Raw genomic sequence first — 11,448 nt, 5'->3', positions numbered from 1 at the left:
TGAGCGTATAAAAGGGAGAGCGCGCTTGTTAGAACACAAGAGGTTCGGGAGGATTAAAAGACTCCCAAGCTCACAAGCTCTCGGAAGCTTAAGTCCCGTAAGCAATGCAACACACAGTGGATGTAGGGTTTTACGCTTCGGCGGCCTGAACCACCCTAAACCCTTGTGTGCTTTCCGTGTTCATTCACCCCTTGATCTAGCGTTCCTTAACTTCCCCCAAATTCATCGTAGACTAGAATTAGGCAGGTGCATTCCGCCATCCGACTAGAGATTTTCTCCGATAAATATTTCTTGCAATCTCGTTTAGATTTCAAGCACAACAACGCTCTATGTAACTCTTGCTATATGTGGCACGACTCGTTGGTATTAATTATTTGGAACCAGCAGCAGGGAAAGACGTACGTGCGTGTGTACGTCCACACACGGGTCGATCCGTACATGCATATGTCGCACGTTATTCACTTGTAAGGACAAGTGAGGATTCTACCACTGCCAAGCTAGAAATATGCTACGTACACCCGTGTTGTGTGCAACGATAGATCGAGTTTGAAGAACACCCTCGCTGGGCGCCAGGCCGGGCGCGCAGGTACGTCTTGCTAGCTAGCTAGTTCTCCACCTCCGGGCCGCCGCCTGAGGGCGGCGGGCAGCACTTCTGGCAGCCTCCGTGGTATACGCGGCGGCAGCAGCCGTACTCGCAGCCGTGGCTGTGCTCATCACCTGATCCGCCGTGGCCGTGGCCGCCGCCGTGCCAGTGCTCCACGCCCGCGGCGCCGCTTGCCATCTTCTCCTTGCTGTCATCTGCTTGGTGTGGTGGGTAATAACAAGAGAGAGAGAAAAAAAGCATCAGCGTCGTCATCTCGATCGTGTGTAAGAAATTAAAAGAAGAAAAACGAAGACGGTCGAGCATCTGGCGCACGGGTTCGTTGGTCCGCCGCGGTGGCGAGCACGGCGGCCGCAGCGAGGAGCGCAAGCAGGAGGAGTGCCTTGGACGCCGCCATTATATTGCTAGCCGTGCCGCCGTCGATCGGAGGTCGCAGCTGGGTCGCGGTGAAGAGAACGAGCGAGGAGGGACCGATGACCAGGCACAGCAGGCTTCAGGTGGTATTTATACCCGGCCGGAGCCGGAGCGCGGCGGCGCAGATAAGGACGTTTACGTGGGCGACGGGGAGAGACGACGATGGAGGCGGTTGGTGTGCGTGCGCTCTCATTATTTTTGCTACGGCGGCGAACGGCCGGGCAGGGGCAGGTCGGTCACCACCCTCGCTCGCTCGTCCGGTGCTACGCGTAGCTAGCAGCGTGTATGTGTCGATCGGTGCGATCGCCTGGAGGTTGTGGGCGACCGCTGCTGCGCCACGAACGCGCGCCTAGCCGGCAGCAAGTGACGTCGCTAGCTTTCGTGGGCACGCTCGGACTCTATCTGCCGCCACCCCCACCTGCACCGCATCCGTCGATCGTCTTCCCGTGCCTGTAACGCTGCCAGGGCTGGCTGCTCGAGGTTCAGTGTACAGACGTACGCGCACACACGAACGAACGAACACAGAGTGGATCAGCTGTCGCTGACAATGGTCACACCCGTCGCATGGGCGAGACGGTCCTTCCTTAAGACGCGCGCATGGCGCTCAGCTGCTCCCAACCAACCGGAAAGCTGGGTGTCAGGGAGCAGAAAAGCTAGGTTCGACACCGGTCAATCGAGCAAATGAGCAATCCAATCCCTGAAAACTTGAGGTTTCTGCTTTAGCAAAACTCAAACCATATATATACAAAGATGAATCAAAATCGCTCTCAGATCAATCCAAGCCCTCCAGTGAAGTTCAACAGACGGACAAAACTCAACCAGCAGAAGAGGAACCCACCGCCTCATCGGCAACGAGTTTGGGGGTGCGGCTGCTTACTCGCCGGGCTGCAGCCGCGATATGTACTTGTCGTACACCTTGGCCGCTCGCTCCAGGTCGCCCAGCTCGGTGTAGCAGTCGGCTATGGCGCCGTACGCCTCCGTGCAGCCGGAGTCCTCGCCCGTCTCCCTGGACAGCTCCAGGACCTTGGCGTACTGCCTCATTGCTTCCCTGTGTTTCCCCTGCCTTTGCAGCGATGCACCTGACCAAAATGCCATGTACCCAGTGAGGAACTTCTCAGGTCACAGATTCACTTCATAAGAAACAGCCTACCGATGCTTTGTGTCTGCCTGTGCAAGTGACTGAAGCTGGAAACTAGGGGGTGATAAAGAAGTTCGACAAAATACTCTTGTCTATTGAAAAAATTAAACCACCAGTCCACTATATGCTAATACAGCCAGAACAAATTACATAAGTTTGTTCATTGGAGACAACTCAACCAGAGGTTTGAGACAAAATTAAATTTATCTTATCCTGAGCACTAACATACAGTCAGTCTCCACTACTAGTTCACAGCAGAATTTGCTTCAGGTAATGTCCTAAATGCAAATCTCCAAAGCTACAGACTAAGCAGTAAGCGCACATCAAAAATCAAAATAAAGATCTACAGCATGTATTCGGTGTGCAGATAACTGAAAGAAGAATCAATGATAACGTTTTGCGTGGCCAGACCATAAACTAGAAGTTTTCACTGAAACAACAAAGAAGGTTGACCCAACAAAACACTACTATAAAATAATGCAACCTCAACAAATCACAGAATTTTGTGATTGGAGGCAACTCAGAGCAGAAGTTCGTAAGACATATTAAGGGTGTGGTCGTTTCCACCCTCTAAATTTTAGACCCATCACATCAAAGAGAATCTTGTTATTTAGAAGTATTAAATAAAGTCTAATTACAAAACTTTTTGCACAGATGGGTGCTAATTCGCGAGACAAATTTAATGAGCCTAATTAATCCATAATTTGCCACAGTGATGCTACAGTAATCATCCGCTAATCATGGACTAATATACCTCATTAGATTCGTCTCGCGAATTAGCCCTGAGGTTCTGCAATTAGTTTTGTAATTAGATTTTATTTAATACTTCTAAATGACAAGATTCTCTTTGATGTGACCCCTCTAAACTTTAGACCTCAGGAAACGAACACACCCTAAATTTGTCATGACAAATAAAATTAACCTTATGCTGAGTAATAACATTCAGCCTGTTGCCAGTTTGCTTCAACTCATGTTAGATATGCAAATCTCAAGTTATAAAGCAAGGAAAGCAGATAATTCTTCAGTATGTAGCTACATAAGCACTTTACTTCAAGATCTTGACCTGGCAATAATTCTCCTAGAAGATTAACTAAAGGAATCATTTAAATTTCAAACAGGGAGCAACAGTACATTTGTCGCAGGAGAAACTAAGATACATGGACGGCATGAAAATGCAACCTAGGTGAAATAGCACCGAACATTCAGTCATTTTCAAAAGTTCTCATATACTGTTATCCACTACTTAGCTAATGCTTGATGCCAAACTGAGGACAGCAGAGCTGGTATCCGATCAGTCAAACTACACTTTGGTGATTATGTGGCCTAACTGACCATGGTCCATTTATATAGGCGGTGGGAAAGCATAAGCAGAAACTTTTTTTAAGATCAGCGAGATAATATCACTTTGTACTTTTCATCCACTTTGATAAAAAAAACATAAATAACAGAGCTTATCAAGGAGAAAAGAACCTAATCCTCGTGCAGCTTTCTTTTCCTCGAAACGATCTCCTATGCTCTCTGCAAGCTCCAGAGCTGTCCTGAACTCCAATACTGCCTTATCAAGATCTTGATTCCTCATGTAATTCTTCCCATTTCTCAGGTTTGTGCCCAGCTGCTGCTTCCTTGGGTCAACAACAACATCAGTTTCTTTTGTTCTCCCAACAGGTGCATAAGTAAGGCCAGGCGCAAATGACTCAATCTGTGCCTGCCTTCTAAGTGCTGTATTGATCTGGCGAAGTTGATTATTCAGCCGCTTCAATTCCTCCTTTCTTCGCCGTGCTAACAATCCTACATGTGAAATATCGCAAAGCAAAAAATATTAGCCTACTAGAAACGTGCCTCTTCATCAACTATGCCAGCGAGCACGTAGGTTCAAATGTCTTACCACCAACAGCAGCTCCAATTAGTGCGACAGCAATAAAAATTGGCATATTGGCAAAAGAATTAGGTGGCTGGCACGTCTCGGCTGAAGCCTCGAGTGGTACAGCAAGTAATGACATGGTCGAAAGTAGAGCAGCTTTTAGAAGGTCAGGACAAGCCATTTTCTGCAGGGGTAAATTTTAGTACAGAGATAAATGCAGGGTCAATATCAATACACAACTGATAGAGAACAGAACAGCACCCCCCCCCCCCCCCCACACACACACACACCAAAATCCTCTCCCTCCCTCTCTTGAACTCTGCATGGAACCTCAGTTCCTCACAGGTGTGCAGGAAAAATTCTGCTCAATTCAGATGCAGTTATGTAATCCCATATGGCTGCACGACTGATTCCACAAAAGTAGTTTGATCATACAGATTACAGAGGAACAATCAAAATACAAATGACTGGAACTGGAGACTCTATCTAATCTAAGATTATACGTATAGCCAATCTACATGGTTTTTATTTTTCAATTGCAATGTCAGCTTGTCACCTCAAAGACGCAGGCAGACGCAGGGCACCATGTGGAATCAGTGTACTGTACCCCGCAGCACACGAAATGCAAACAGCCGTGTAGTTGGTTCATGTTTCGATCGATTCGCTTCTCATTGCAGCAATCGAATGGTTAAACGAACGCACCTCATGGTCGAGAAGGATTCCACGGAGGACGCCCGGCAGCCGCGGCGCCTCCCCATCCACGGCCTGGAGGTGCGCGAAACCGCCGCGGCCATGGGTCCGAGGCTGGGGCAAGGAGTCGACGCGGAGTGGCGCCGCCGCGGTGTCTTCTACTCTCGCATCAACGCGGAACGCGAGTGAATCGACGCAGCAAAGGTGGAGTAGAGCCTGGGGCGGTGGGGCCTCGGGGAGTCGGGGGTTTACCGGCTTACCAGAGAAGAAGCGGGCGCGGCCGGGGAGAAGGAAGCCACCCCGAATGATGGAGCGTGACGGGAAGCCCACGTTGGCGGCGCGGCGGACGACTCCCGCCTGCATCGCCGCCGTCTGGCTCGGGCGGCGTCGGCGTCGGGCGGGGTGTGGGGGCGGGACGCGGTCGCGTCGGGTAATGACGGTCGGCCTCACGTGCTGCGCGCGTGAGGTGGTGGGAATGGATGGGGCGGGCCGCACGCAGGTTTTGACTGGGCCTGTGGGCTGTAGCACACCGTCTTGGTCAGCCCATGGAGATGAAGATCAGCTCAGCCCATAGGTATGTTTTTTTTGTGTGTGCCTGGATATTTATTTTTCATGGCCATTTGTACAGATCAAAACCACACGAAAAGGCGTAATTATTCAAAACACCACAAAAAAGTAGAGTTCGTTACATGATTACAGTGAGTTATTTTTAAATCCTAGCCGCATGATTGTATACACCAATTCGTGAAAAGAATCGTCGCCCATCAGCTTTTATTTATACAACAAGAAAGGGCTTTCAAGTTCTGTGCTCATAGCTCACGAGACATAAGCCTCTCGATATGGCAATATGCTTCTAAGTTATAGCTGGGACATCAAGTAACGAAACCATACAATTGAAGATGAACACAATCAATCCGGAAGGGTAAGATAAGATTAGCTAAGTGAGGCCAACTTCTTCTCCAGTCGCTTTGCCGAGCGAAGGGCCTCCAGGGCCTCTGCCTGCTTCCCTTCCCGCTTCAAGTTGAGTGCCTTCAGTTTCTCGGCCTTTATCTCTTCTTCCAGCTGGCTCCTCTCACTCTGAGGCTTGCTGGTCGCTGCGACAGCTGGCTTTGCTTCCACTTTCTTTGGAGGTTGCGCGTTAGACGACTGCGTGTGTTTCGGAGGCTGCGAACTAGAAGACTGCATGGATAAATCCATGTCGCTCCACCCGATGGATTTTAAGGCGGACATGATCTGAGGATCAAGAAGATCCTCCACGACAGCGTCATTTGCTTCTCCTGACCTGCCGCCAGAACTTGAACCTTGGTTGTCTGACTCTTCCAGTTGGCTCTCTAGCTCCTTGGCCAGTTCAAATTCTGCATCTGCTTCTGCAGTCTTTCCTTCTCTTCGCAACTTCAGGGCATTGCGCTTGTGAGCAAGGGATTCACGTTGGATTTTGAGACGGTCTCGGCTGGACAATGCTTTCTGAGGTTGCGTCGACTTGCTTGCTTGTGCAGGAGGGGCAGAGGCCACAGCATCAGTGTCGTTGCTGGAGCTAGCAGGTTGTTGGACCATGTTGCTCTGTAGCACAGCAGTGGTGGATTCATGACCACCATCCACACTATCTTGTTGAGCACCTTCAAGGCGTTTTTCTAATAGTTTTGCCAGTTTCAATTCTTCTTTAGCTTCTGCCATCTTCCCTTCTCTCTTAAAGGCAACTGCTTTTCTCTTATGAAGTAAGATCTCATCTTTTAGAGTATCATCTCCATGAGTTTTCTGAGGATCTTTATGATCAAATACTTCAGAAGGCGAATGCGACCCTTTTTCAAATCCCAAGGGATCAGTAAAAGCTGGCGACGGCAAGGCTGAAGATGTTCTGCCACTGATTTCTTTTGCCACATTGCCTTGTTTAGAACCAGTTGTCTCAGTCTGCGGTTTGCTTGGAGAACCATCTAGAGTATCCACTGACATACCGGGTTCACATGCAAGCCCTGGCAAGATATCGTCGTCCCCCTTCATTGCTTTTCTTACTGAAGATGGGGGTACAGTTGCATCAACACTAGGGAGATGCTGAACACCATATTTACTTTCAGTAATCTGATGCCCAGCAGTAGAAACACCTTGTTGACTAGCAGTCAAGCTACTTGATTCTTCAATCTCAGCCAGTTGCTGCTCCAAGACCTTCGCCTTCTCAAGTTCCTCATCAGCTTCAATGTTTTTCCCTTCCCGTCTGAGCGCAAGAGCCTTCCTTTTTATACCAAGCAGTTCCTTCTGAAGCTGACCCTTAGTTTTCGATGACTTCTGAGGAACCACATGTGAAGAAATTGATGGTTTGTCAGTTGTTTTTGCAGAATCAGTATCAACATCTTCCCATCCCATATTTTTCAGCACAGATAGCAACGCTGGATCCTGCATGTCATTGTCTGTAACCTCAGGTTCAAATCCTTCATCAGCAAGATTGAGACTTGGGGGTTCAACCTTGTATGGGGGATTAGATGCAAAGCTCCTGGTTTCCTTGGCTGCAGGTGGTTTGGAAGAATTCTCAAGCTCTTCAAGCTGCTTCTCAAGAATACTACCTTTCTTCAGCTCTTCCTCAGACTCATCCACCTTCCCTTCCCTCCTCAAAGCTAGTGCCTTCTTTTTCAGAGCCAATAGTTCTCTCTGGATTGCTAGCTTACTTTTTGGTGCTGATACAGGTCGGGCATTCGTCAAAGCAAAAGTGACATCTTCTGCATTCGCGGTTTTCTGTCCTTCTGGAGAAGGAACCTTCGAGTCTGCCTCTTCAGTTTCCAGATCTTTCTCAAGTAACTTTGCCTTTTTAAGCAATGACATGGCTTCTGCAACATTACCAGACCTTCTGTTTGCGACAGCCTCTCTTTTCAGAGCAAGCACTTGCTCCTTTATTGCCTCTTGATTTGTCAAAAAAGAAACAGATTCATGGTTTTCCAATTGTTTGTCGTCGTCCTCACTCCAGCCAAATGATTTTAGGGCAGCAGCCATATCTGGGTCATTCAAGTCATCATCTGTAACATCAAATTGGCCATCAATGGCAAGATCATTAGAGCCACCCAGAATTTGTTCGAAGCTGAAAGCAGGGAATTTTGGATCGTCCATCAATATGTCATCATGCTTATCATCGTCCATGTTCCTAATAATTGCAGCCAAATCATCATCGGAGTCTTCTGCTTCACCCAGAATCTCCTGTTCCTCTAGTTGCTTTTCCAAAATCTTAGCCTTCTTCAGCTCTTCCTTTGCTTCAGCTAGCCTACCCTCTCGCTTCAGCAGTAAGGCTTGCCTCTTCAGAGCATTAACCTGAGATTTATCGATACCACCAGTTTTCTTGCCCTCCAATGATTTAGGGGCCACCTCTCTAAGAAGCTGCGACAGCTCTCCTTCCACGCTCACAGGGGCTGTTTTTGTTTCATCACGAAGGTCTGCATCTGACCAGCCTAGTTCTCTGAGCTCAGAAGCAAGATCATTTTCTTTCTTAACCCTTTTACCAGTTGAAGACCTTTTTGTTTCGGCCTCTTCAGAAATATCAGTCGTCAGGGCGCTACCAACAGCAGCTACATTAGGAGTTTTTGTAGCCATTCTCCTGCTCCTTCTCAATTCTAATTCCAGTCCTGCAGCTTGCCTCTCAAGTTCTTTACCATGCTTGAAAGCCCGCAATGCTTCCTCTGGTTTACCTTCTGATTTCAGAGTTTTGTACCTTTTCTTCTCTTCAACAGCTTGTTGGCGCAACTCCTCCGGGGTAAAAATAGATGCAGTGTTGTTGAGTTCATAATTGTGTGCTGCAGCAGAGAGGCTATCATCTCCATTTGCATCCATACTGAAATTAGTAGAAGTTCTTCTGGAACTGGAACTGGAGGCACTGGCACTGCTTGCGGTTCTCCCAGGAAGTTCAGAATCCAGAGATGCCTTGCGAGAATACTGAGTCTGCACTCCATCACCTCCAAGAATTTCACTTAGAATTTCATCCTCTGGTTTTGAAGCTGCTTTTGTGGTAGCTGTGGAAATAGTGTAGAAAAGATTTTTCTAAAAGTTAAATATTTATCAAAAAAATGAGTAATCATAGATGACACCTACAGTTGGAAGCCAAAAACGTAAAGTCTGTAGCATGGTAAGACCAACAAGTTTTCTGGATTTTGATTGTGCACCATTTATCATAGATCAGTCTCATGCATGCTAACCCAATATTTTTATGCATGCATAACCCACTATTTTTATGCATAGTTCCACTAGAGATGTTAGCTCCCATAGATTCTACTTTGACAAATTTGCATGTGCAATATAATGATAAGAAAAATGCTGCATATGGTACTGAAATATGAAAAAAATACAACTTTACATATGTGGATCTACAAAGAATTGTATATATATCAGGTCAAAGACCAAAACTATTTGAACGCAACTGGTTAGATTGTTAGGCACTTGTAGTTTTAGCTAACAAAATATAAACCATAGAATAAAATAAAATAATTTCCCAAACAAAGAACATGTTAGAAGTGTTTAATTCTTCACCATTGAGAGGCTGCAAGCACCATTGTTAGGATCTAGTTTCAATAAGCTCCTGTGCTTCTGACCATATGGATATACTTCCCATAAAGCATAATCAAATGTGCAAAATCAATTTTTCAAATAGTATACACCTGCAGCTCAAACCTTGTGCACAAGCGCCGAAATGTGCAAATGTGCTCTACATTATGATGATAGTCAAATTTACATGTAAATTGCATCTTCAATGGATTCCATGGTGATAGTAAGACTATTAATCAACGAGGCGTTCATTGTTTATGGTTTATTACAATTTTCCATATATACAGTATTTTGATATATTTCAGAGTATCAAGTATAACCCAAATCGTAGTTCCTCGCAGAAATAACTGTAGAAAGGGCCAGCAAAAAAAACAAACCTCTTTGAGCTCTGTTTTTGTGTCCATATCTCAACTCATAGCGTGCTGCTTCCTCAAGCTTTTTGCAAGGATCACAAATTCTAACAGGTGAGTCACCCTGTCCACGTAAAACCATCCTCTGCTGGGTGCAGCTGCTGCAGAACAAGCCCCCACATCTCTGGCAATGGTGCTACATATCAAATACATAAAAGTTAACACAACTCCTGCTGAGACCTTACAATAAAGTTCACCTTGTAATTGAATGGTAAATTCAGAAGCACCATCAAACTGGTGAATGCAGGAATTTAATTTATTGAAACAAGTGATAATTGAATGGTAAATTCAGAAGCACCATGAAAATGGCGAATGCAAGAATTTGACTTATTGAAACAAACAAGTGATAAGCAGTAGAATCATGCTTCATAACTTCATGATACACCTTACAAGCAGTAAATGACGAAAGGAAAAAACAATTGATAATATGAACCAAACACAATCATTATAGTTTAGCATCTAATACATTACCACCAGTGCACTTAGTTTTACCTATTTAGCACTAGACTCTCTCACACTCCAGATTCAGACCAAAATGATATATATCAGCATGGATAACAACATCACATTTAAACAACATATCTTGATTCCCATACACAACAGGGCCTTCAAGCAAAAATAAATTGAGCTCTAGTAAAATTGTAATTGTCCATGGCCAGCAGCAATCAATTTGAGACTCGCGAGGGATGAGTCGTGTGTCTGAGCACGAGGATAAAGTCTGGAGAGGCAAGGTCATGGTACAGGTAGGGTCGAGGTCTTCTGTGATGAGACAGGAGCATCAAGGCCATTATCTGCCAGCAGTTGGTTACATTGATCAAAAATTTTATTCAATGGATCTGCTTTGTATTCCTAGACTTAGTGAGTTTTGCTGCTCGAGGAGCAAGTGATCTAAACCAAGTAGCACAAGCGAACGAAAACATCATTAAATCCCCACGAAACAAATCATCACACCAACCATGATGTTCTTCGATTAACGAAACAGGATTGAGGAGGTGATAGCGTATTCTTCTCATTCTCTTATTGAAACCATCGCCGCAAGGGACAACAAGAAAAAGGAAACATGAGATCACCTTCCTAGTGAACAAGGAGAACTGGACAGAACAACCCTGGCAGTGGGATGCATCCACCACCCAGGTGGCGCCTCGCATTGACGGCTTCGGCGGCAACCCGATCTTCTCCAGCATGGCTGCTAGTCAGGGGCGGACCCAGCAAAGGACATGGGTGCACACATGTACACCCGATAATTTTTGCAAACGAAATCGAAGTTAGTAGGTAATATATCGTAACTGGATTCAGATCCGAATACAAATAGTTTTGTTAGGGTTTGGGGTGCTCCGTCTCGCACAGCAGAAGGAAAGAGAAGGGGCGGGAATACCTGGAGGATGCTCGTCGCCGGCAAAGGGCTGGACGAAGAAGTGACGCCGCCGCTCGCCCAGTCGTCGCCGCTAGGGAAGGAAGAGCCAAGGGAGGACAGAGTCCGAGAGAACGGAAAGTTTTAAGAAACAGAGGGAGATGAACCCGAGGGCCCTTGAGCGGGTGGGCTGTCAATGAGCCGAGCTCGAGCGAGCCTGCCTGCTGAAGCATCCCGAGCCGAGGTCGGTCAAAGGCCGAGATGTTGTCATGAGTTAGGACTTGTTTAGATCATCTTAAAATTCCAACTTTTTACACTCTTTCTTCGTCACATCAATTTTGGGACACATGCATGGAGCAGTAAATGTATGTAAAAAAATAACTAATTGTACAGTTTAACTGTACATCACGAGACGAATCTTTTAAGCCTAGTTAGTCCATGATTAGATAAAATTTGTCAAATACAAAT

The 11,448-nt window shown here is 46.3% G+C and overlaps 3 protein-coding genes across 7 annotated transcripts; all 3 read right to left on the bottom strand.

Annotated features, from left to right (window-relative positions):
* Positions 1–328: 328 nt before the first annotated feature.
* Positions 329–1,044, bottom strand: LOC112882652 (glycine-rich protein-like). The gene is made up of 2 exons (XM_025947790.1): positions 917–1,044; positions 329–798 (listed from the first exon to the last, which is right to left on the bottom strand). The coding sequence occupies exons 1-2, from the start codon at positions 996–998 to the stop codon at positions 605–607; spliced, it is 276 nt and encodes a 91-aa protein (XP_025803575.1). The 5' UTR covers positions 999–1,044; the 3' UTR covers positions 329–604.
* A 663-nt stretch (positions 1,045–1,707) lies between these two features.
* On the bottom strand, positions 1,708–5,140 carry LOC112882559 (protein FLUORESCENT IN BLUE LIGHT, chloroplastic-like). Its single transcript, XM_025947675.1, has 5 exons — positions 4,965–5,140; positions 4,717–4,862; positions 4,039–4,198; positions 3,624–3,941; positions 1,708–2,094 (listed from the first exon to the last, which is right to left on the bottom strand). The coding sequence occupies exons 1-5, from the start codon at positions 5,065–5,067 to the stop codon at positions 1,889–1,891; spliced, it is 933 nt and encodes a 310-aa protein (XP_025803460.1). The 5' UTR covers positions 5,068–5,140; the 3' UTR covers positions 1,708–1,888.
* Positions 5,141–5,445: 305 nt separating this feature from the next.
* On the bottom strand, positions 5,446–11,181 carry LOC112882233. 5 transcript variants are annotated; one of them, XM_025947424.1, is made up of 4 exons: positions 11,005–11,181; positions 10,700–10,866; positions 9,597–9,765; positions 5,446–8,690 (listed from the first exon to the last, which is right to left on the bottom strand). In XM_025947424.1, the coding sequence occupies exons 2-4, from the start codon at positions 10,811–10,813 to the stop codon at positions 5,638–5,640; spliced, it is 3,336 nt and encodes a 1,111-aa protein (XP_025803209.1). In that variant the 5' UTR covers positions 10,814–10,866; positions 11,005–11,181; the 3' UTR covers positions 5,446–5,637. The 5 variants fall into 5 exon arrangements, with proteins under 5 accessions (XP_025803209.1, XP_025803285.1, XP_025803135.1 ...); XM_025947500.1 differs by having other exon boundaries at positions 10,700–10,818; XM_025947350.1 differs by having other exon boundaries at positions 10,700–10,815.
* Positions 11,182–11,448: the final 267 nt, after the last annotated feature.

The sequence above is a fragment of the Panicum hallii genome, chromosome 1, assembly GCF_002211085.1.
Source record: "Panicum hallii strain FIL2 chromosome 1, PHallii_v3.1, whole genome shotgun sequence".
NCBI classification, from domain to species: Eukaryota; Viridiplantae; Streptophyta; class Magnoliopsida; order Poales; family Poaceae; genus Panicum; species Panicum hallii.
Note: the sequence above shows the minus strand (reverse complement) of the source record. Positions and strands in the feature narration are given on the sequence as shown.